Genomic DNA, 24,935 nt, shown 5'->3' with positions numbered 1-24,935 from the left:
CACGATGAACGTGCACAAACCTAAGAATACAAGCTAAGACGCGACAAAGCCCTGCCTAAGCTGAATTCAAAACTCCTTTTTCTTTCGCACTATTATACACTTGTGCATTTATTTCATACATCATTGTCTTCATCGTTTGCGTCTCTGTTTCTTTCGGCTCGACTTTAGTCGATACCTTTCCGAGGTGCTTTCCGCCATTCTTTTATTTCGTGCTACGATTTTTCCTCATTAAAAATAGATGGGCTTCGTGTAGCGTGCCGTGTATCAGCAACACCTCATCTAAGTTGCCCGCTAACATTGTCGCCGGCGACGGCTACAGCCAAACGACCGACCTGACTACCTCCCATCTGCTCCGTAGTAAACATGCACGTGTTCGCCTGTCTGTGCGTGCGTCACGCTGATTTCGTTTAGTTTCTTATTTTAAAATCGATTCTTCTGTGCTCCGATGTCAAGTTGACGCTAAACCACGACGTTGTAGATCCCCCGACGCGACTGCCTTTCTGGCTGGTTTCTGTTGTTGATATCTCTCTTTCTGATGTCACAAATATAGGTTCGGTGACCACGGTGCTCAGGCGGCGGCGGCGACAGCTGTGGCGAAGGTATCCGGCTAAAAGCATACGGCCACGACGGGGCTACGCCGGAAGTCCAGGCGGAGCTACGCTACACAGCCAAAAAAGAATGAGCCAGAGATTTTGCAGTTATCTATCTGCATGTTCAGATATACGCGCTATATGAAATTATTATGATTGTTGAAGTGACGTCTGCCGTTGTAGCTCACCGTAGTTACCGGTGTCACATGCAGCGATTGTGTTGTAGTCATTCAGTGGCAGAAGGTCCCTTTTGCTATGCGTCTGTAGCAGAGGGGGCATTAATGTCCTTTGGTCTGCAGGCAATTGTTTTCGAGCTTAGTGAAGCATATATATACTTCCCACATGGAAACAAAGGGAAATTTTCGATACAATCACTCGTGTGGGATCTAAATATATGTATATTCGTTATATTAAGTATTCTATTGAGCTCAAAAACAAAGTAAACATTTCCATAGAAAGGTAATGCTATGCGAAACGTATGCTGACCGCTTGTCGTAAAGCATATGGTATACGAAATTGCTTAAATATTATAGGTAAGCTATATTGCAAAAAAGTGGAAACAGCCATGGATAAAGGCTATTTCCGTTTAGGATTTGGTATTTCAGTCGCGAAAGAAGATTACGCTAGGAACAGTTGATTTCGTTTTTTTTTTATGATCAAAAAGTTATAAATTTCAGTTACTGATAGACTTTGTTGACCGGCTCTCTAGGCCTTCTATCTGTCACTGCGTTTGATAAGCTTTAGTACAAATAAACAACACTAGCATTTCGCATAAAGCCGTCGGCAGGACCGAATGGGACATTCTAGCTGAAAAAAAAATTGATTTCGTCGCATTATTGTAACATTTGCCCAAATACGAGATCTGTCTCAGGAACTCCTTTAAAATGGCCTACTTTTTATCAGACTAAACACTTCATACAAAACGACTGTTACAATTTAAGAAATAGTAGTCCCGTAGTTTTTTTTTTTATTTTCGATTGGTGACACCCTAATACCACATTGTTCCATCAATTAGTGTTGCAACAGCTTTGTGTTGGCCTTCACAAAAAAAGAGCACCGGCCGGCAAACCACGCTCAGGCTGAGGCTCATAGTTAGTCGGGCCTTGGGACTCACTCAGTCTAGTTTCTTGCCCTATAACCTTTGTCTTTTCAACGCTGCCTTCAACCAACATGATCCCTCAACAGTTCTTCACCTGCAACTGCCGTCAAGTTGCTTTGACTAGTTACAACAGACAGGGCCTGAAAAGGCCGCCGTAATAGCTGTGGTAGTGGCAGTCGTCTCAGTCCAAGATTGGCTGGTATTTCATTGAAGCGCCTTAAGATAGCGCGTCCTGTAATGACTGAGGCTAGGGTGATTGACTGGCCTCCCTTCAATCAATCGTTGCATCGCCCATACCGACAAAGTCCGTCGCCCTTTCAGCAAGCCCCAAAGCTAGACCTCTAGTCCTTGTCGGTACCGCTGTCTTTTCAACCGAATGTCATTATACACATACACGGCGTAGTCATGAATGAAGTACTTACTATTTTTTCAAGACTCTCGATGATTTCCTTCGTAGCCTTCACCGTTGTGGCTAACTAAGCCACAACGCCAATCACGTTATACCTGGTAGTGAGCAGGTGTGCTGTCATTTTATCTGGCCCAGCCTAACCTAACCTGGGTTTCACGTTTGATATTTCCAACGAACGAAAACGGTAGCCAACATTTGGCCGAATACTCATAACACTTAATTATAGCACGTAAAACAGCGGGTCATGCGGCTGCTTCGTCCCCGACACCATTCGGGAGTTATGCAGACAAAATTTTTTGATCTTGGGAACTGGACTTCAATAGTACCGGGGTAGTTCGACACCCCATTTCTCTGCCTTGGCTTATTGTTCCAACACCGCTTTCATTGACCTCTGCTCTTTAAGGGCGCTGGAGCACCTCTTGGATGGCTGCTGTAGTAGTGGGGAGGCTAACAGCCCCCTACATCACCCCTGGGTGGCTGTGACGTCGGTACCTTCAGTTGCTAGTCGTGGCTGGTGTTCTTCATTCAGATGATTACTGAATACATGGCGATTATTGACTTCATCATCAAGAAGAAAAACAACCATCGCGTGAACAGAAACGGCAGCAACAGACGTAGCGATACGCAGTACCCCCATTGCCGTCATCGATAAAAGCATAAAGGAGATATACAAGCTGAAGTTAATGACAACGTACGCTCAAGCAGCCAACAGCCGAAGGACGTTGTCGGCCACTCACAGAAAACACGTCGGCACTTGTAAGGCCTTTGCTACTTTAGATTTAGCAGTGGCTGCGGCACCAAAGGAGACTGAGTCCGTCACCCTGCCTGCAACTGCACAGGACTTACGCTGGATATAGGAGAGAAGAAGCTTCAACTGGAGGCCTGATAGGGTCTTATTGGCTGGCAGTCGCTAGTCAGAACACACTGGCGCAAACGACGCTTTTGATATTGCTGCTAATACAACTACGACGGTAGCTATTGCCGCTCCTGGTGGCGAAAACGCTACTTTACTGCTATTTAGAAAGAAAACAACGATGATGGTTTTAATGAGTTCTATCTGAAGAAATAAGAGGACCAGTTATTCTGTTGATGCGGCTGGTGATGAACAGAGGCTGATGAATGAAAGAAAAGACGTATAAATAAACGCATACAAGGTGCGTCCCAGACAAAATGTCCTCGCTGCTGCGAAATGCATGGGAACCGAACGATCATCGAGATTGAGAGGCTCATTTAAAATCAACGTACATCCGCTGTACGAGCTGTATACCTGTGTGAACATTGACTTGTCGGCACGATAAGAAGCTCTAAGCGTCTGCCGTAGGGTAGGACGATTTGTTGTGTTCTTCAATTAGAGGTCTTAACGTTAATATACGTTGGTATAGCTCTCAATTATATTTGGTGCATGTGAGAACAATAACCATCAAAATCGAAAATTATCCGAGATATTCCGTTTAAAGATTCTAGTGACGTCCTTAGAAAGACCTCTTCTCAATTATAAACCCTTACGTTATAGAACGCATCTGCCGTAGACGCCTACCTTGCACTGCAATCTACGGCATGTAAGTATTATGATTACCCTGAATCATTTCATGAAAAGGCTGCAGGTTGAAATCAAGCTTAAAGCATTTATACCAACTATACATGAATAGTTTTACTACCACAAACGGTATCTCTACACGGAGTTTCTTTGTCAAGAAGATTTGGCAGGAGGACCAGAATCTGACGACATCTTTTCGAAGATAACACACCACCTGTGTAACAGTGTTATTTCGTCGCACGCGACAGCTTCAACCTCATGAACTTCACTGAAGGGTGCATCACCAACTAGAAGAAAGAAAAAAACATCAATCGTTTCATACGAAAAGCTAGAGTGAGAGCTAGATAAGACGAGCTGATACGATGGTACTTTTCTCAGATCTCACAATTCCTCCTTCAACCCCACTTCCCCTCATGTTTACTTTACGTGCTTCTCGACATGTCGTCCCGTTTGGAATTGCCATGCGAATCTTGGCCCAACGTCCTCACCTTTTCTTTAAAACCGTATATTTATCACCCGCTCTCGCCTTTCGTTTTCAAGTCCCGTACCAGCTTCTAGCAGCTTCGACTTCTTCCATTTTTCTTGCTCTTCATTTCCTTTCGCTTCTCTACTCTTCTGCACGTCTGACTCAGGCTTCTCCCACTCTGTCCCTTTATCCTTTGTCCCGAGCTAACCCGCGTGCGCCTTCTATGCAACAACAACATCGACAGCAGCAACACGAGCAGCTGATGCCACTGACGCCATCGACTTCCCTCCCCCGCTTAATTCACAACTTCCGGCGCCATCCGCTTCAGTCGACTGACTCCGTTTGGCCATCTCTGTGTGTCCCTTCGCTTGCTTGTTGTTTCTACCTGTGCCTGCGGCCTCCTCTTGGCCGATGGCTGCCTGCCTGGTTGATGGCCTTAGTTAAGTAAACTGTCTCGTCGCAACGTAACAGGCGCGAGAGTTCGAACCGCTGCAGTGGTACCACCCAGCCAGCCAGCCATCGTCTCTGCACCATCAATAGTAAAAGCAGTGGCTTCTGCTGAGCGACTTCGTCAACATCCGGTTAACGCTGGTACGTCTTGTTTTGGTTCTTCTTTGCTGCCTTATCGGAGCACCGTAGCACGGCGTAGCACGAGAAGTAGCAGCAATCAACAGCGGTCGGAGCGTCAACCGCCGCCAGCACAACGGCATCGTCGTCATCATGGTACTTGTACTCTTCGTCGCCGTGCTAGTAGGAACGGTTTTCGCTCACATCACCAAAGTCCATAGACGAGCACGTTTACTATAGACGCGCTGGTGTAGGGTAGGAGGGCGGTGGCGGCAACGTTCTTCACAGCTTCTGACACCGTTCTTCGTTTACGCCACTACTTCACAACTCTCACTGTGACTTCCATCGTTGTATACAATATGTAGTGAGTATTGTGGACGTCCCGGGCTGATGCCATGCCACTGATTCGTAGCCCTGTTCCACATCTACCACAATACATCTCCCCTGGGCTACCCTCTTTTAAGCACCTAATACTTATCGCGACCGTAACTACTACATATCTTTTCCATATAATACTCTCATTCCATGTACCCTTCCATGAACCTGAGCTCTTTTATCCTAGTAGCAGCTCACTCCGATTTAAACTACGACAGAAAAAAAAACTACAACAACGCCTACGGCCACTGCCGCTACAATCAGCGTGTCCTCTCTCCCGTGACCTGCGATGGTCACGTTTAGTGTGACCCAAACACGCAACAACAGGGTTACAATAATGTCATATAAGACACGCACCCAACCACATACTGAGACAATCGGTATTGTCGTCATTGTCATTACTTTCTCTCCGCTTGTTAATGCTATTATTTAGGTACTTACTTGTCTGTTTGTTCGCGAATCGTTTCATTCCGACATATGGCAGCTACAATAGCAGTATGCGTTGTAAAGGTTGGAGAGTGTACTGCTGGAAAACTCAACGGTGCTAATAGCGTTCGAAATAAAGCCAGTGTTCCTATGTAGCCACCATTGCTCATGGTCTTCGATCACCTCAACGTCGAAGCGGTCGATCTCGCCGTCGACGTTCCCGTAAAGCGTCGCACCGTTTCGTACATACTATGCTAGTCGTAGCCGGTGTGTACCACGAATCGCATAGGTATCGTAGCACCATAGACTACTGAAGAAATGACGATGGGCAACGGAAAACGGCAGATGATCGAAAGAGGCGGGCGGCGGGGGGAATATCAAATGATCATAATCTATGTGTCGGCTTAGTTTTACCATGAGAGTTCGCTCAAATACATTCATTTCTGAAGGGTAGTATTCATAGAGTTCGTGCTGCATGGCAAAGTTTTTTCGGTAAAGTTATCCAGAAGATGCGTGGAGCAGCTTAATGCAAACCCCGATGTGTGTTTATCCACCAGTCTATTGCAGGGCTGTGGGGCAAACCCACACGCTCCTATGTGTCCCACTATGCTAGCGTAACACTAGAGTCCAGCCAATACAAGCAGCCGAATTGGGTAACGAATAGCCCTCTACTATGATGAACACCTACGGTGTACGAAAATATGTACATGGTACGGTAACGGCGACGCGCTAGAACTTAGAAGTTCTGCACGTTCGTTTCAATAGCGGAATTCGCCGTTCATACTTGATAGTTGATGATGACTGTGAAACGATGCCCAGACAAATGGCACATCTTCTTACGCTCGTCGGCGAAGTCTGCTTGAACTGCCCCAGTCATCGCGTCGCACGCAACATGGTCAGCTGGCTACTTGTTCAATGGCTGAATGCTTGTCGCTGACTGGCGCCATGTTATATGCTTGACGTTACGCAACGCGATTCGATGCGATGTCGTAGCTGGCATTGGAAGGCGCTTCATACGAGCATGAATGTATCATTCTGAATGGCCGTAGACATAACGTAGTACTAGTAATCCCAGTCGCTCTGGAGAGAGGTGACCGGTCAAGTGAGAGAGCGGACGCACGTCGACGGGCGCTATATATCAACCTTACGAAGGTAGAAGCTCTTGCACCTACGGCTACTGTAGGCTATGAATTACGGCAATGTCGCGAGCGCCAGCTGGGTTAGTGACTCATGAATTCATGAGATGAAATGAGGTGTATTTCGCGATTGGGCTGAGGTGTAAAGATGCGGATGGTAAACACTACAGACACACTTACACACACGTACAGCAATAACAAACACGGAGACATACACACAGGGCATGTAGGACACATAAAGATGTATAGGTTTACATAAAGGGCCGTGTGCGAACGTGGATCGTTGGTAAACAGACGTCTGGCGGAATATTAAACGAAGCAGTGCCTTAGATAGCATTTCGGTTCAAACGAAATATGCGGTGGCTAAGGAGAGAGTACTTGATTCAGCAGCGAAGAGACAATCTGTTGAAAATTAAAGGATAGCCTTCGCTTTTATCATGAAAAAATGTATTAAATTTTTAAATTTTCAACTAATATTCGCATATATAGAAGTATAAGGAAAGCGCTCTTTTAATTATACCAATTAAATCGATTTTGATTCAGAGAAACAACATTTCTCAGGAGTTATTTCTGCACGTCGGTGAAAACAAAAAAGGTTCTTTTTCAGTTGGACATGATCAGCAATAATAGCAGGCGAACACTATATAATAGCTAGAAGAATGTACTCGTTTGACAAAGAGGTTTTGTCGTAGTGATAGAACCACCAATTGAAATAGGTACCCCTGGTTCAGTTACATCCGGCTGGCTATCAGCAATATTATACATCATCGAGTTTACTCGAATCGTCCAATGTTCAGTCCAGTAGACTTTAGCCAAGTCCCATTTTGAATTTCGCTCGCTTTCTTCCCCCATCCATGATTGATTTTTTAGCTTTTCTGTTCTGCTGATTTAACTATAGCGCGTCATGTGCTAGCAAAATTTATTAAGCCGTATCCAGCGTCCTCTTTCCTCAACATTCTAATTCCCTTTTCCTATTTATCTGTCAGTTTGTTTGTGTTGTCTCGATGTTCCATATGAACAACAACAACAACAACAACAACAACGTTCAGATTAACTAAGACCCACCTCCCCCCGTTAGGACCGACTGCTGGCTATTTGTGGCGTCACAGAAGGACATCGCGCCTGCGACGCGCAGCTACGGCAATGGCTGTGTTAGCGATGCGGCGTCTCTGTGTTAGGTAGACAGCCAGTGCCAGTTGATATCTATTGCGATGGCACTACCACGACAGGTTCTGAAGCTCTTGCTATCGTTGTTGTTGTTACTGTTATTATGGTTGCTGCGGCTATTGTTGTTGACAGAGTTGTTTCTGTATGAATTTCCGGCGCATTCTCTGAAAAATCAGCGTGAACACTTACAATAGCCCTCATCTGTGTTGATCACCCTTACCGCTAGCCAATCATGGCATGGTAGTTTTTGCTAGCTAGATATGGATATCGCGTGGGGATAAGGTAAGGGTCGCCCGGGTAAGGGATCGAAGCACACCTTCAACGACTAACGCTACTAAGCACGGCAGATTTAGCGGCATGTACTGTCATTATCACTAGCATAATTTGCTGTTTCGAAGGTCAAGGTGATGTTGCTATGATACAAGTTTTGGTCATCGCTCGGACGCCTGTCTCATAATACATTAATCTATAGTGTAAGCCGCAGTCACAAATCTGCCTTTAAATATGCAGAGTAGCAGGGCCTTAAGCTGTTGGCCACTAGTTGTTTATGAGGCTAGGTCAGGTTTTTTCTGGTAGCATAGATATGCTGAAACTTGACATGCTTACCTGAAAGTGTATTTGCGCCAGGTCCATCGTAGACCAGGTAACCGATCCAGGATACAAAGCCGGTAAGAGGATCAGCTTAAGGATCTACTTTGTGGAGTGAATTTTGATCCCGGATATCAGATGGAATATACCACCCCAAAAAGATGATCTTGAAAGGGGTACTTAAAACGAATTAAGGCTATATATAGATGCCCAGCTCTACCAGAAGCGAGTGTCATGGTTTACCTAGAATTAAGCGGTAAACATCCCATACAATTAAAATATTAGATTTTTATTTTTTCGAAGTAAACAAAGAATGCTCTTATGACCTAAACTAAATGTTTGTCTATATTCTAATTCGGATTCTGATAGAATGTTTAACGACGGTGCCGGACGTAAAACTCAAGACATACATTACTACCCGTCTTGCTACCAAGAACAAAGAACAGCTTTAGGATTCATCCCGTTTTCATATGGCGGTCCACACACGGATGCTCCAGTATAACACTACAAAATAGCACCAACTCATCGTGTTATCCCTTAAGGTCGACATCGAACTGATTTACCTTACGGTGCTATTATTGTTGTCCTAATCAGCTTCCGAGCAAAGGAACAGGTACCTAAATGACAAGCTGAAGCTGAAAACAGTGAAAAAACCACACGCCTCCGACGTTGACAAAAGAAAAATATAATCACTAACATCTCGATTCAGCCCAACGCCAAATTAGCTGCCAAGAAAGAATGATAATATTAAAATAGACGTTTAGCGTTCGACGTCCGTTTCAGTTGTCCTAGCTAAGCGTTACTCTTTCAAACGACCAGCACGACATGGAATGTGTCTACGCCCGGTATCCAACCTAAGCCAGCCTTGACCTAATGCCACTAGGTTTAACACGGTTGACAAGAGAACGCGATAGTGTAATGGCCCGTTCGTCCACTGCGATTTGAGTATCTGGCTAGCGAAAACTCTGACACTGAAAACACCTCGACGATCCACCCGTACGCGTCGTCGGTCTCGTTACTGAACGATTCTCGTCGTAGCCGTGGGCCGCTGTTAGGGACAAAGTCGTGGTCAAGTCAGCCGGGTACTTGCCCTCGAGCGGCGAAAGGAACAGAGATGATGTTGGCAGTCAGCGGATTACTCACAGCAGACCCGTAGTCGCCGGCACCGCTGCTGCCCTTCTTGCATTAGCAACTGCAATAACCGTTGCCCTCTACAACGGTCAGAGCAGCAATGAACGGAAGGCATATAGAATCACTGATATCATCACTATAGTCTATCAAACAGATCTAACGAGGGGAGAAACAACACAGACTGGCTTCAGCGGAGCAAACTGAAGAATCTAAATGGCCATATCAATATTTCAAGTTGTAGAAATAGCGGCAGAAGCGTTCAGTGTAAGAGATTATTGGGTTAGCTAGACTACTGCAGCAGTTAGTGTCGTGTCGACAACGCAAAGATAGTATTTGGGCTTTTTTACAATGACTATTCATATACTCGATTACGTTTATGTTCATCCCATTCTCAGTCTTGTCGTGGGGGGGGGGAGAGGATCCAGGAGGCTTTTTGCTGCTAAGGGGGCTAAGGGGAACGGTTTTAAATCGTATTAATTTGCGCTGACGGCCGTAATAGCGGCCAGCATCGCGTACTCGCGAACGCTCGGAAGTGCTATGATAAAGCTTCGTGGTGGTCGTAATACGATTTAATGGCACTTTTCCAAACAGGACAAAGCCCGTAGATTGGTATCAGGTGATACCCTAACCAATGCGTCAGTGGGGAACTTTAAGGGGTTATCAATTGAGTCAATCACCTATAGCGAATATGTTATCGAGAATAGCTAATTCAAAATTCATTAATTGAACGTATAGAAAACGAGATCTATGTTCGATTCTATGCTTTAGCGAAAACGAATAAATTTTCGATTGAAACGATCGTTGAGGTTGGCCCCCTAGAAATAGCCCTAGGTTTAATAATCCTTCCTGCATAAGTACATTGATGAAAACGAGTCAAATAGAAAATCATATTATGTATATGATTAATTGATTTGGCGGGTAGCTGTCTTCGGCATGACTTGTATTTTACTGTTTGATAGGGGGCAAATCTTTAAATGACTTTATCAGTGAAATACCGGTACGATCGTATGACTGAATCATTATTTCATATCAATATAAAATAGTTTGGTTAGTAGTGCTTGCGTTCGGCGAGACCCCTATGCACCTCTAATTGTTTTTAATAATCAAGTGATATTAGGATTCTGGACGCAGCTGCCTTAGAAGATCCTAAATGTCAAAGTATGTACCGTGTGGCTCGGTCAAGCCGGTCTGTCTGAAGAGGTTTCTATTTTATTCTAAACTAAAGGCCCTTTCATCTAATTATTTTTATATAGCGGAACTACGTAGGGAAACATGTGAGTTGTATTCCTATATTCGACAATATCCTTTCAGACGTTATCTTCTTCCAGTATGGTTAAATTGATCATGCCATTTTATCGCTTCCGAATGTTACTTCAACGCCTATTAGGCTGGTAACTCCCTTCTCAAACCTGTTTTAGCAATGAAAAAAAAAAAGAAAAAAAAACGTACACAGCACAGATATCAGGAGACGTTTTTTTTTACTTCCGCTTCGGTTGGGATTCGATCAACGGACAGATAGATAGAGGGGAGGGAGCGGGGGGCAACGGCGGTTCGACTGAGACAAGAAACTCCACTCGAATGAACAATAAACCGCAACATTTAGACTTGTTCGACCTCCTCTAGCGGCTGAGCTTCAAAAATACTTCTGGGTAGTATATGGTATTGGTAGCCATTTAGTTTTTGCCATCTCGTCTTTGGCAAGGCGACCCAATGGCGGGTATGGAGCGTTGGGCTGTTTCTGGAATCCGTCCATGTTCGACCGTCACCACCGTCCTCATCGCAGTTTGATTATAAATACATTATTATATGCCATATATATATATATATATATATATATATATATATATATATATATATATATGAATAAATTTGAATTGTTTCTCATTGTTTTTGATTTTCATTTCGGAACTAACGATTTTATTGCGTGCTCCGTTGCATGGTTTACTAATGACTCGATCTGATTTTATCAGAGTGGTCGCTACCCAAGATTTTTTGGGTTTTATATATATATATATACACTGTTAACAGTAGGAGTAGTATGTGGAAGGAGAGGAGAAGCGAGCGGAAAACAGTAAAAGTTTGCTTGAAAACGCAAATAAGCACACAATCAACTCGTTCCACACCAGCTATTGTCTATTTGTTTCTATCTCATATATGGAGACGCAAGGAACTCAAGACTATAAAACAGCACCGGCAGTGTCCACTATGGAAGCGACCGTTCAATTGGCCGATGAGCTTGGACCTTCAACCCGGGCGCAGACAGAGCATGCAGATATTATGGTCGTAAGAATACTTGTCGTGTTAATTGCGATTATCTAGTCTCAAGCTTATTGTTTTTCCTTTTATCGGGTTAATATACATAAACCTGAATCAATCGTGTTCGGTCTCTCTCGAACACTTAACCATAGAAATTCTAATCCCCATAAAGTTCTATAGGCAAAACATGACAGCGATGCTAAGCAGGCAAGATAGTTGACCGCTAGCCTGCGTGAAGAGTCGAATGGTATAGGATAATAATAGCAGTACAAATGACAGTCATAAGATGTAGATCTATCGTTAATGAGGTTGTAAAAAAAAAAAAAAAACACAAAACCGTTATTCGTCTGACGGTGAAATCAATGGAAAACTTAATACAACTTAAATAGAGCGACGATTTTCGAAACAAAGAAAAATGGCCGTACGCGACGCTTACCAGGGGAAAAGGTCGAAATTGTAGAAGGGGGGAGAACGAAACGTTCGATGTTATTTAGGCTTCTTTCCACTGAAAATTATCTATAATCCTATTAACTGTGGGATATGACGTTATTGTATGAAACCACATCTAAACGCATTTGCATAAACACCCATATATACAATTACCGAACGAAAAGGAGATCTTCAGGTTACTGCAGTGGCTTGATGCTTGAGATCTTAATCAAGCTCAAACGGATAGTTCTGCAGGGACGTTTATCAGAGCGAGAATTTTTTATCATCAGTGTTGTTATTGCCATGAAGTAGAATTTCGTCACGGTCATTTATAAGTAGAAGAACATTCTCACCCCATCTAGGATCATGCCCAGAATCATCTGTAGTGACCGAAACACAGCAGTAACATCAGAACCAAAGGAACAAGCAGAAAAAAAGGGCTCCGCGATTGGTGAGCACTGCTTTAACCAGTCGACGATTTTTGCAAAGACACCTGAATGCTACATAATAGACCGTAACGTTAATGGCCAAGCCCCCTTTCTGATAACAGCATCAAAACAATAGCAGCTTAAATGTAGGTTGGTGCCGTAGGAGAAAGTATGTAGCAAATATCTTACAGAAAAATGGCCAACACCGATGAGTTTACGGCTTTTTAGTTTAGACAACACGGCCAATCCAGCCTTCATTTGTCCATTTCGCACTATGTGTCTGTAAGTGCGCCAACCACACATATATGTATACAGAAAGGGAGCGAGAAAGTAATGACAAGTTACAAGTTAAGCATGAGTTACCTTCGAATATGTCACAAAAAAGGTACATTGACCACCCAACACAAAACAGCGCTCTTTGAAGTCTGCGAATAGCTTTAGCCAACTTCAGATGGCAATTAACCCATTTATTCATCTTACTAGCGCGATGCCATGCTACAAAATGCACAAAACAGTATTGTGATGGAAGCAAACACCAATTCAGCTAGATCAATCATAAATGTTGACTGATTCCCAGTTAATTTTCTAGGGTTGTTCCGTTCGGCATAGGGTAGAAGTAAGGGTCCATTTTCTATTGATAACCTTGAGATCGGTCTGTCTCTACTGCACGACGAAGGCGCTGACGCTTGATTGTTGGGCCCACGGGACTGAGCCCTCCAGGTGTTCTGTCTAAATGATTGCAATTTCTCATCTGCTAGTTAAATTGTTTCCCACTTTACTCAAGCGTTCGTAAGAGAACGACACTCGTTCTTCGAAAAAGCTTTGAGATTGAAGAACAACTTCTCGAAGATTTAAGTGCTTTACGACCTTCTTTCTCTATTTAGGAGGTCTGGCCACTAGAAATTTAGCAAGTTCAGGTCCGTCAATATCGAACGTTTCATAAGAGTTGACGTCGCGCACGTGTTGTTACTTTTACGTCGATTTTTATTACGCTACATATACAATTTCCTATGTACAACGATTACCGCAATACAGAAATGAATCGATAGGTTGAGGTGACAAAATGATACCCGCCACTCAGTATTTCGAATTATACGTACGAGAAGTACTCGAAATGAGAGAGGGCGTGAACCGTCGTCGTCGTCTAGTTGAAGTTTTGGAGAGACGAAAGGTTTTGTTCAGACAATGAAAAGTTACGTTGACATTTACATACGAGTAGACGTTTGATATCACTAGACACACCTCATTCTATACTGTCCAGAGCCAACTGCCAATGCATATCATATATATATATATATATATATTACAAGAGAGAGGGTAAACAAAGCAGACGAAATCAACTCCAACTTACTAAATCGGTCAGCCTGCAGACACTGAACTAAGCATCCCGTGCCAGCGTTGTCTATACCTTGTTAAGCTAATTATATTGCAAAGCACACTGTACATTGTTCGTTTCCAATTTTGAAATTATAATACTCTTAAGTAATCCCAAAGGTCCGCTACATTTGGTTAAATCTATGTCCGATTTTATCCTACCGGTACTACAGGTCGTTCCGAAGCTTTGACTTAATGATGTTCAGTGCAATACCGCTGCATTGAACATCGTAATACTTGTACCTCTCCTAACATCCTACATTTTCTATTTTTTTTTTTTCTTACCTTTTACCCTTTGTTGTCTACACAGTCGAACTTGATATGATGGTCAAGGCCAGCCATCAGCGTGTATTCTGAGACGTCCTGCTATTGCCTTTTTTTAACCATGTTTTGCTGAGTAAAGAAGCTATAGACCACTACGGGTATAGTACGGCTGTATTCTTCGACCAATTCCAACGCAATGATTTCTAGGAGGAAATTTTTTCCATAGTACCGATATCATCAAATAGATGCCTTTTTCAATTACTCTCACAGCCGAAGCGCAATAGTATCTTCGCACGTTTTTTTTGTACTATCAAACATTTTCAAGGTCTTTTACGTAGCGAGCGGTCGAGCTGCCACTTCCAGAACTAGAAAATGGATCGGGCCATAATGGTAAAATTGCATTACCGAATATTGCGTCAGGTACGTCGGGACGAAAAACACTAACGGGCAAAGACAGAACGATACAGAAACTACAAGTTACCCAATTATAATGGCATCTAATAAGTTTTGTGAGACCGTGTCGCGAACCGTATTCGCGACCAAATGGGGCATTTAACCCGAATTGGATCTCAGATGAAGTTCACGTTTATGGGCACCGTATTCGATATACCTTATCTAATTTTCTAAGCACCTCTTGTTGCTCAATCAGTTAACCATTTTCAGTAAATCACCTTTTTTTCTGCCAGGGGCATTTGTCAAATGGTGATTTTTTCGTGCTTACATCTTGGAGCCCCGTTCTTGAACCGACGTCACATTCGTTTTCTTCATCTTGGCCTATAGAATTTCGCATATGAGTCTAGTTTGTGCCTGTCTCGATACGCACTATCCTGATTGTATGGCCATCAGTTAATGTAGCAAATCTGATCCGAAGGTCCCGATTCGAGAAGTTTAATTATAGCGATAACCGTTTCATCTCGAATGCCACCGACGCGTCTTTCAAAAGAGAGCGATTCGCTCAGACTAATGAATAGCAGATGCGTAATCTTGATAATTACAAACTGGAAACCATATAACAGTGTCTAATTCAGTACGATGCCATTGAGACGAAAATAACAGCAGCAGCAAGTATATATTTAGAAGATAGACAGATGCATGACTTTTCAGGGCAAACCAGCGTGATTTTAATTGGGATGGCGGCGACAACAATTAGCCACTGAGAACATATTCGTTGGGTTATCGATCTATACGTTCAGTGTGGGGTTCTATCAGGGTTGTAATTTTCGGCAATTTTTTTCCTGTGGTTACTTAATTTCTATATTTATTAGTTTATGCCGATTGCTTTTTGATCGATCGTAATTGTGTTACCTCTTTGGGTAGCCTTTGCCCGTTAACCCAGTTTTTATGTTGCATTTCCATTACCGTCGTAGCAGGTCAGTAGGCATAAGAATATATTATGGCTTTGACTAGCGGCTGTACCGACTTCCGATAACGGTACTACCACACGCACTTCACTACCTCGCTACCTCATCCAGAAATATCGATGTAACAAACCGTCCCACGTAACATCGTGTCAATAACCCATATTTCTCGTTTGCGGATAAAACAGCTGCATGCCAAAAGATAGCGTTGACAATATCAGTCTGTATGGAGATACACAATCAATATGGGTAGCCATATTAGTGCGGAGTTGTTAGGGTCAATCTAATGGGTTCTACTACGACGAGATAACGATGGTGTTTTATATGAAAGGCGACTTTTGCCACTTATTAATGTGTGACATTTTTTTAGTTTGAACCGTTATTAACTTTAATCAGTTGAACAATAAATATTAACGCTGACGATATACTGCAAAACTGAAGAACAGGCCACTATTACTTTATTTGTTTTATTTCAGTCGACCTACCAAGTCAAGTGCCTCCGCTGACCCCAGGTACAAACCAGAAGATGGCAAATATGCTTCAGTTGTCCTTTTCGACCTGGGACAAGGTTCGTGAGATGTTTAACACACCGCGAGGTAAGTATCAAGAAAAACTCTCAGCAAGCGAACAGAACCAGTGACAACGATAAACAATACATTTAGAATAGGTAGAATTTAGAATATCAAGGTCTATTATGCGCACACGTAAAACAGAACATAACGTAATATCATCACCATCATTGAAGGTTTGTATTTTTTCTTAGATGGCCTTCTCGCCACTCTCGCAGACTCGCTACTCCTGCCAGCACGCCTGCAAATATACGTTTAATATTTGCTTGTTAGCACATGCGTATATACAAATAACCTACATTTTAATAAGAGGTTCCTGTATTTGAGATACGTTTCATCATCATATTTGAGATATATTCCATTATCATATTTCATCGCTGCTGATCGAGCCAGCGTTTTCCGGCTGTCTTGCCATTTTGCAACAAATAGAGACCTGTCTATCAACGTTCCTCGACCTACAGGCATTATTGATTGTATAACGAGAACAAACATTTTCGGCCTCTAAACTTCTTTCGTGTGTCATCCGTGTAAATCTTTATATAGCACACCACTTGCAGCCCCTTGTTCCCAGGTAATGCTTCAAATGATATTCTCCTTTTTTTTTTGAAATCTTTGCGTCTGCATTGATTTGTTATAACTGGCGCAACGCCGTCTTCGGCGATATTGTCTCGGAAACGAGCGGCATGTGTGACGTAGAGGAAATCATTCGGTTTCGAAAAAGCCCATTTCTATGTTATGCCTACCCAAGCAATAGCCGCCCCCACGTTGCTTTCGGGTCCATTCGCGTTAATAAATCGAAGTGGGCAGCTACAGATAAAGCCATTTTATGGCTCAATACGGTCCTCTGAGCACAAACCGAACAGGCTGCTTTGCAATCGGTCCCCTTCGTTGCTCTTCTTTTTCGGCGAGCCAATTTTACTCGGCAGCGGCAATAGCATCTATGGCAATGACCATCGTTGATGAAAAAAACCGTGCGTCTATTGAAAACTAGTTCAGATTTGAGCTCGTTTTCGATATGAAGACCTTGCTGCGGGCCCGTGAATCGCTTTCGTATAACCCACTTTCCACTCGAACACGATGTTTGCGATCGATGGACCTTCGCTAGGCAGGCTGGTTGGTCTCTGGCTTTCACTCCGTTACTTTCTCAACAGGGGTCGATAGCTCTCCCTCCATCTTTTCTTCTAGTGCTTAGTAATTTCTTCATGTACGATACTCGTCGTATACATGTTGGCCGGAAATGCGGAGTCGTCGCTTCGTCCGGAAGTGGGGCCTTATATAATTTTCTATTTCTCTCGCACTCTACTTATCTGTCTTATGTAGGTCTGTAAGGGAGATGCTCCTAAAAGAGATAAGCTACATTCTCCCGAATCGAAAAGGACCTACAATATACTGGTCAAAATACAAAAATCTAGGTAGAGAAAACATGACGGGGAGACCTTAGAGAAATTTCTCTGCATACGCATTTAGGCAGACTGAAAGGAACATGGACGAGGAAGGAACGGAGAGAGAAAAAAGGACTCCGATCTCAAGCGCGGGTGCGCGAACGTCCTTGCTCGATGAAAACACACGAGCCAGTATGAGCAAGGTGGCGCAGGCCACAGATTGTCGAGACTATCTAGATAGGCAGGACTCGAGATCCAGGAAAACGCTTCAAGACAAGAGCGGCGTGCTTCGAAATGTATTAAAATGCCACTATTCAATAGAACTAGGAAGATCGACGAAGTAATTGCGGCTTGTGCCAGATGTCGATGATTTTCACGGGCGAGGCTCCGTTTTAGCTAAGTTCAAGCTGCTTTTAACTAAACGGTGGTGTTCAACTTGAAAAACACGTATTGAGGTGAGGATCGCATCTAAGTCATTCAGCTGAATTTCATCTAAATTATCGTAGACCACGCTCGGTTATAGCTGATATACAGCAGATGCCGATGGCATTGTTAAATTTCTATAGCATTTATATGCACGCACTTCTTAGTACGTACGCCTCTTTATTAACTGACATATTGTTAAAGGTAGAGACAGACAAGTAGCTAGTCTTATGATGAATAGTAATTTTGAATATCTATATTACTATGCCTTCGTACGTCAATACCGATTCTAATAGGATATGCGTTATCTTTGTCGTCAAGTGTAAACTAGGACAACGAAGTTCAGTGAAGTTCAGTATGAATATGAAGTTCAGTAGAGTATTGTTAACCTGAGTCTGTATTGAGACAGGTGAAATAGGTCGCAGGTTATCTCGTCTTGCTTTTTTTGCACCAGCGATGCTGTGGTTAATTTGTATTTGGAACTGCGGAAACTCACTGGTGTTGCGGAAGTAAGCGTTGCGGCACACAAAATATAAGCGCTTGTTCCTTTTAAAGGTCTCGTAAGCTTTGTTTAACCCTATATAATTAGCAATACGCATAGGCACAGTGAAGGATGCGCGTAGGTATACGTATTTTTAGAAGTTTGCAGTACGGATTATAGCTGCGATTCGTTCAAGTAATGATGAATGATGATCCACAGTTCTGCTCGGTTAGCTTCCTCCGAGAGCTGATATATCATGCAATCTTCCGTAGCGCTAGCAAAACGATTTGGTTATCCCCCGCCCCCAAGGCAATTTTAAATCCCAGCGAATAGGAAAGGGCAGGAAAAAGCCGCGCCTAAACCGTCGCGGGTAGATACATCGCCAACTATATTAGATCGCCCGTCTATTCTAAATGGTCCTACCATGGTGGCTGGCCATCTTGTAAGTGTTCGAAACGCTAATATGGCCTCACGTACCACCGGCCACTTCAACGATGACTCGTTTTGCGTACAGCCCTCGTTCATACGATTGCCCGCGCGTGCTATGATGTGTCCTAATATGGCTTACTGTGGTCTGTCATTCATGTCTTATGTGGCATTGCGCTGCGTTCGCTCATATTTATGTGTCTACTTTATGTGTTGGCTCGGCATCATAATCACAATAACCATCATCGCCAGTACTATTGGAATTTTTGCTGCTTTCTAAAATGACGCTTTCCGCCTCCATTTTCAGATCCCCGCGCGTGGTCTCCAGAGGACGTCACTCATTGGCTATCGTGGGCGGCTAGTGAGTTCTCGTTGCAAGGACTGGATCGGTGCCTCTTCGAGTCGCTGGGAGGCCGCGAGATCTGTGCACTTGGCAAGGAAGCGTTTCTTATCAGGGCTCCGCCTTACACCGGAGACATCCTGTGGGCGCATCTGGACATGCTCCTGAAGGGTGAGTAGAACAAGCAGACGACGGGGGCGCTGATCGTCATGGAACATTAAAGCCGTAGAAACAAAAAGAGATATCTAGTACGCCCTAGTAGTTGACTGTGGAAGCTACCTTTGCATCGTACGGCCAAGTAGGAACATTATCCGACCAGTACTTTTTGCTCGGGTAACTTTAGTAAGTTCGGTCGCCGTCACAGAGCGATATTGATCCACAGCTTTCAACAGTGCTCTACTGAGACGTTCAATTTCGCTTTTTTTTTTTTTTTAACTGTTTAAGTAAAAGGTGATCGTTTGCTGAATATAGTAGGAAAGGACTTTACGAGAGGACTTTAACATTTACATCTTTCGTCAGCGGGATGAACTTCACTAGATGTGGTGCTAATCTGACCCGTCATATAATCTAAAGAAAATACAGCTGCAACCCACCAAGTTCAAAGACATCTGGCTCAAAACGGTCTGTCTTTTCTATTTAAAACAACCATGACATAGCCTTGGTGACTGAAGTTATGCATCTGTGCCAATTATAATATGTTCCGAAGTATCCCCAGATATGTGACGAAATTTTGCTTCGTTCGAACTTAACAATTTACTATATTCTTTTAACAATAGTGATGACCATATAAGTTAGTCCCGCAGATCGTCCTTTACGCAGACATCATATAGCATTACGTCTGCTGTGCTCAAGTGCAATTCGGCCCATGTCGTGTCAGACCAACGATTTCATTGAGTCGAAGTGCCTCAGCAGAAAAGTAAAAGTCAAGTTATCATCATCATCATTGTCCTCATGCTGCGATTCGGTCCAAACCTGCGATAGTGAATTATTGTGACGAGCGCCTGAGGCACGCTTTTTTGTGGCCGACTCTCGGTTAGCTGAATGTAAGTTTGACCGTTTCCGCTAATTGTTAAGTTTATTGCCATTCTTTTTATCGTGGTTAGATATTGTCCTAGCACTAGCAGGTTGTTGGCTATGAAGCATTGCTTCGTTACTTTTCCTTCAGCGGTGTTTCTCTTTTCGAATTCGTCGATGTCACCATTTTTTTTTGAGGCTTACCGGCGCCGATTTTACTCGCTCCCGCATTATTGTTCGCTTCTATGCGTGTCCCGCCGCGTTTTGTCACGTAGTTGGCCGGCCAATCGCTAGAAGCTGCAACACCCACATCTTCATCATCAGCATCTAGAACAAGAATAACAACCACACCTTTCTATTGCTTTTTACAACGGAGCATACACTGGCAGCCGTGCGTGCAGCTCGTAGGCCAACAGCGGCACGATACAGCGCCCTAAACAGCAGCAGACGCATGACCTTCGTCTGCTTCTCTCAGCGTCCGTCGCGTTCACTGCATCGTTATTACACATGCCTTACCCCATATGCTAGACGATAATATCCACCATAGTATTCTATGTACACGCTAGTCCTTTTCTCTCTGCATCCGTTTGCCTTCAGATTGTTGTCCATTATCATAACGGTGGTGGCAGTGGCCGCTGTAATTTGGCTTCCATGGACAGCTGCAGTTGCCGTTGTCGCTTACCTCAAATAACAGTATAAGGCACTACCGTAAGAAACACTGATAGGAGAAGGACAGCAATGTTCAATCGCGCCACACTGCAAGCCACGGTGTTGTTTGAGCGCGAGCAGCGGAAACGGTGAAAGTTGTCGGCTTTTTTCGTCACACCTTCGCTGCCCATCGTCGGTTACTGCAGGCGCCTGTCGACCAACGACGTCCGGTCGCCGTTTTACGTTGCTGCATGATTGCAACCATTATCATCAACAACCATACAGGCGTCCGCATCGCCATTACTGATATCACCGCTGTAAACACCATCATCATCTCCATCAACGACAACAACAGCGATAACGGTATCATAATGATTACCTGCTGGAATAAAAACAACGCGGCGTGATTCCTGAGGACGGTCCACTTCTTTTGGATATCTCTATCTACCTATTATAGAGCTTGTGCTATAAATGCTCCTAAAACTCTGAAGCCATAATATCTCAGCAACGCCAATGCTCTGGAAGGCAAATTCATAGACCTATCTACTCGTGATAAGGTCGGATCCTGTCGCGGCAACAAAGCCGCGATTGGTTGCTTACAATGCAGAACGTTCCGGCAACAACAGTTGTGATGCAGAAGTCTCAGACGTACAGACATTATTTTATCATTTATAAGCCAAAGGAGAAAGGCTTCCTCAGACGACATTGTACAAGAAGGCTATAGGAGCGTAACATATGCCTGTTCTCAGCCAACGAACTTCTAACTTCGAGACGACTTTCTATTACAATAGCAGGACTCAGTTGCCTTTGGCTCGCTCCTGCACCGGCAGAGCAACAGTAACAGACTTCCGGTTGCTCTTTCGTTTGTGCTCCAGAACATTTTGAGCGGTCGGCGTTGTTCTTAGTGTAACCCGTTCGTTCTTTGACTAACTAAGCAATAGATGAAAGAGCAAGATAAAACTACACCAACAACAACCTAGGTAGTAGGAGCTTGACCTAGGGCCTAAGGTCATCTTGCAGATATGTGAATGGCTACCCCGTAGGTATCTCATCCAGCCTGTGAGTCACTTCACACGTCCGTAATGTTGTTGTGATTTCATATGAAAAGGTTTTCATATCTTTCTTGAATTGATCAAATTTAAATAAACTGTCATTGAAGCCCTAAAGAGGGTTTGATTCACTGAACACCTTCTCGCTTCTGTTTCGCTAAACGGCTCAGTATTTTATCATCGAATAGTCGAATCAGTAAGTTGTTCTGAAGCCATCAAACAGAACCCCACAGAAGCCGTGCCACCAACAGTATTTCGACGAGGCGATTAGGTCGCGCGGGGTCATCCGGAACTTGTAACCCGTTTTTCACCTCCATTGCCTTCCGCCCCGCTTTCCTTTCGTCTTTCGGATCTTTGTCCCTCTCTGATCTTGTAGATCCTTCTGATCAGGTGGCAGATTTGTAGTTTTCTGAACGGCCGCGTTCTTCTATCAAATTCTGAGGCTGGTTGTAACAGTACCGATGATCTACCAACGCTGAAGTTAGCCCATGCTGAATTTCCTATAGCGGGACGGTGTCTGCGATGTGTCCTCTCGTCAGCATTCGCAGTACCATTTCTAATCTCGCAGTAAAAACCGCGACTGAAGCTATCGACGCGTCATCATCCTAAACACTATCATCGTGATCATCCTCTGTGATATCAAATATATGTCGCGTCCCATTGTCGCCCGATGCATACGCCAGAACTATGCACTGCCTGTTGGGGTTGTCCATGTAGATCTATTTGGCCCTATCCCAACTCATGGTTTGGCTCGATGAAGTAGTCATTTGATCGGCAGTAGCCACTAGTAAAAGCAGAAGCGCCTGACATTAGCTCCATGACTTAGTTACTATCAAAGAGGGGTTGGTGACCCGGGTTTTGCGGCTTTTCGGAATCTACACAAACGGGTGCACCACGGCTACAATCGATGACGACGACAATCAAGACAACAGCAACAACAACGACGACGACAAAAGAATTACGTAGTTATTAACATCAGGAGAATTACTACGCAGCTTTACAGGGGTGGGACGATTGCGAAGCCGCATTACGCTAGACCGGACTACCTACAATGGACAGGAAATCGTTTGGTCCTCATTTCATCGGTGTTTCGCTGGCGCTGAGTGGCAACGATTCGTCTACGATGCGACACTGAACGACGCGTCGTCAAGCGGCTGCATCACCCATAACAACGACAACTGAAAGCGATGACTATGCGAATTCTATACCGCTATGGGTTGATATCGCAGACGCTAGATTCCTAGCCTAACACGGACTAGTCCCACTGCGACCTCTACTTGCAACGGGCGGTGTTATGATGGGCACTGGCTGTATCGCCCAGGGCGTTTGTGAGTGGGTCGTTATGTTTGTTAATGTCAGCCGTGACGCTAAGTTCAGTTCAGGTTGACAACGGGGGCACGTGGCCATTCGAAATTGTAGGACTATGCCGAGCGCTGGATTGCGTTCTATAAACGAATAGCACCAACAAATTATCCAGTAAAATGGATGCCTGACGTTGTCAACTGCATCGGCAATAGCAGTAGGAGAGATAGTAGTCAACTATTGTCAGCACATACATTCTGCGTAGAGCATCGCCGAACAGACATACGACTAACTTCGAAATAGGGAGCTGGGCTCCGAGTCTAGTTAGTTGGCTGGCACCTGACCTGTGAGTGAGATTTCGGCGAATCTATGGAAGTTGCCAGCAACAGTGGAACTCAATCCAGGATCGGGAGCCTGAAGTCCACACATTTTCTGGCAGGCAGTTTCCACTGCGTGGCTCGCGGACCTCGTACGTCGTCCGCGATAGGACATCTAGTAGCAGAAGAGTGGTTCGAAATGTTGCGGTCAGCACACACAAATAGCAACATAACTAGAAGAGGCACAACTCGCCGGTTTTCCAAATTGCTACTGGTTGTCTGCTACCGTATTTTTGCGTCTATTCAGCCGGGGGGGTTCGTTTGTGCTCTCGTAGTTCGTATGCCGCGACTATTTTCACGATTCGACTGATACTGAGTTAATTGCTATATGATAACGTGAGCAGTCTCACAGGCGAGATCTAACTAACCTGATGACTATTCAACGCAAGATGGGGCCGCCTTGAAGATGGTGCCAAAAAATTGATCAGGTCAAATGAGATAGCAGTTTTTATTGAGTACAATTTTTTCGGTCTTTAATTGTTCGACTGTTGCGAAGCAGATTGAGAAGAAGATTGAGCCACTTGAGGATTGGCAAGTCTTTCGTTTATATTTGTTAAGAAGAAAAGAAGATACGCATTAAAACGATTGCAATAAACAGCGGATTTATTTAGTGTAAACTTTTCAACTGTCAGAAGATTTCTGCGTCGCCCTGTGTGACCATTTTTTGCTAACTTTGCAGGACAGCATCGTTTGAATGAGAGCAGCTAATTCGTTGTTCCCCTGATTCTTTGCCTTGCTAAAGGTACATCCTAACCAAGTTTATATAACAGCCCATAGGCTTTATTTGGTTTGCATACACAGTACTAAATGTTCCGCACTTACTCCACGACATCCGATACCGACAGCTGTGGCCAACCTCTTGCAGAATACATCCTACTTCCCCGTATAATTTTTGATCTTCTCTCTTTTTCTCCCGATTTGCTGGCCATTACCTAACGTCCATTCATCGCTGGTACCTTCAATTGCCACTGCTGCTGACCTGGCGAAATCCGAGTCTTTCTGTCTGGTGACGCCTCGAGGGCGGGCTACCCCACAACGGCAGCCACCGCGAGTTTATCCGCAGCGGCTCTGCTGATTTGGGCTGTCCGAACTCCCCCATCCATTAATACTCGTCAGAGTCGAACCGCAATATTATTGAATAGATGCGCCGCCCCGACTATCTCGCTAGCACTTCGGTGTCGCTGACCACGTTATGCCCCCACGCCGCTTCTGGGTTTTTGCTTGCTAGTAAAAAGTCAGCCAGCGAAGTCGCGGTGGCCAAGCGTCTGTCGCTGACCCGCTACCGTTACCAGCGGTCCTCACCAACACTCACCGCTAATGGAGC

General features: G+C 44.2%; 1 protein-coding gene and 1 long non-coding RNA gene across 9 annotated transcripts in view; one reads left to right on the top strand and one right to left on the bottom strand.

The window, feature by feature from the left end:
* LOC111245950 (protein c-ets-1-A-like) overlaps nt 1–24,935 on the top strand; it is a 166,979-nt gene that overhangs the window by 111,430 nt on the left and 30,614 nt on the right. For 5 of the 8 annotated variants that reach the window (XM_086981802.1, XM_086981803.1, XM_022794995.2 and 2 more), the window contains 2 exons: nt 16,077–16,196; nt 19,189–19,392. In XM_086981802.1, the coding sequence (XP_086837928.1) occupies nt 16,077–16,196; nt 19,189–19,392 (324 nt within the window). Of the gene's footprint in view, nt 1–4,740; nt 4,825–4,864; nt 5,033–16,076; nt 16,197–19,188; nt 19,393–24,935 lie in introns of those variants that run through there. The other 3 variants (XM_086981801.1, XM_086981805.1, XM_086981804.1) reach the window with 3 other exon arrangements.
* On the bottom strand, nt 92–14,405 carry LOC147757844 (uncharacterized). The gene is made up of 3 exons (XR_015322397.1): nt 14,264–14,405; nt 8,379–8,603; nt 92–660 (listed from the first exon to the last, which is right to left on the bottom strand). It is a non-coding gene; the product is annotated as an uncharacterized LOC147757844 (long non-coding RNA).

This window comes from Varroa destructor, unplaced genomic scaffold, assembly GCF_002443255.2.
Source record: "Varroa destructor unplaced genomic scaffold, Vdes_3.0 BEIS01000002.1, whole genome shotgun sequence".
Taxonomy (NCBI): domain Eukaryota; kingdom Metazoa; phylum Arthropoda; class Arachnida; order Mesostigmata; family Varroidae; genus Varroa; species Varroa destructor.
This window is presented reverse-complemented; position numbering and strand designations above follow the sequence as displayed.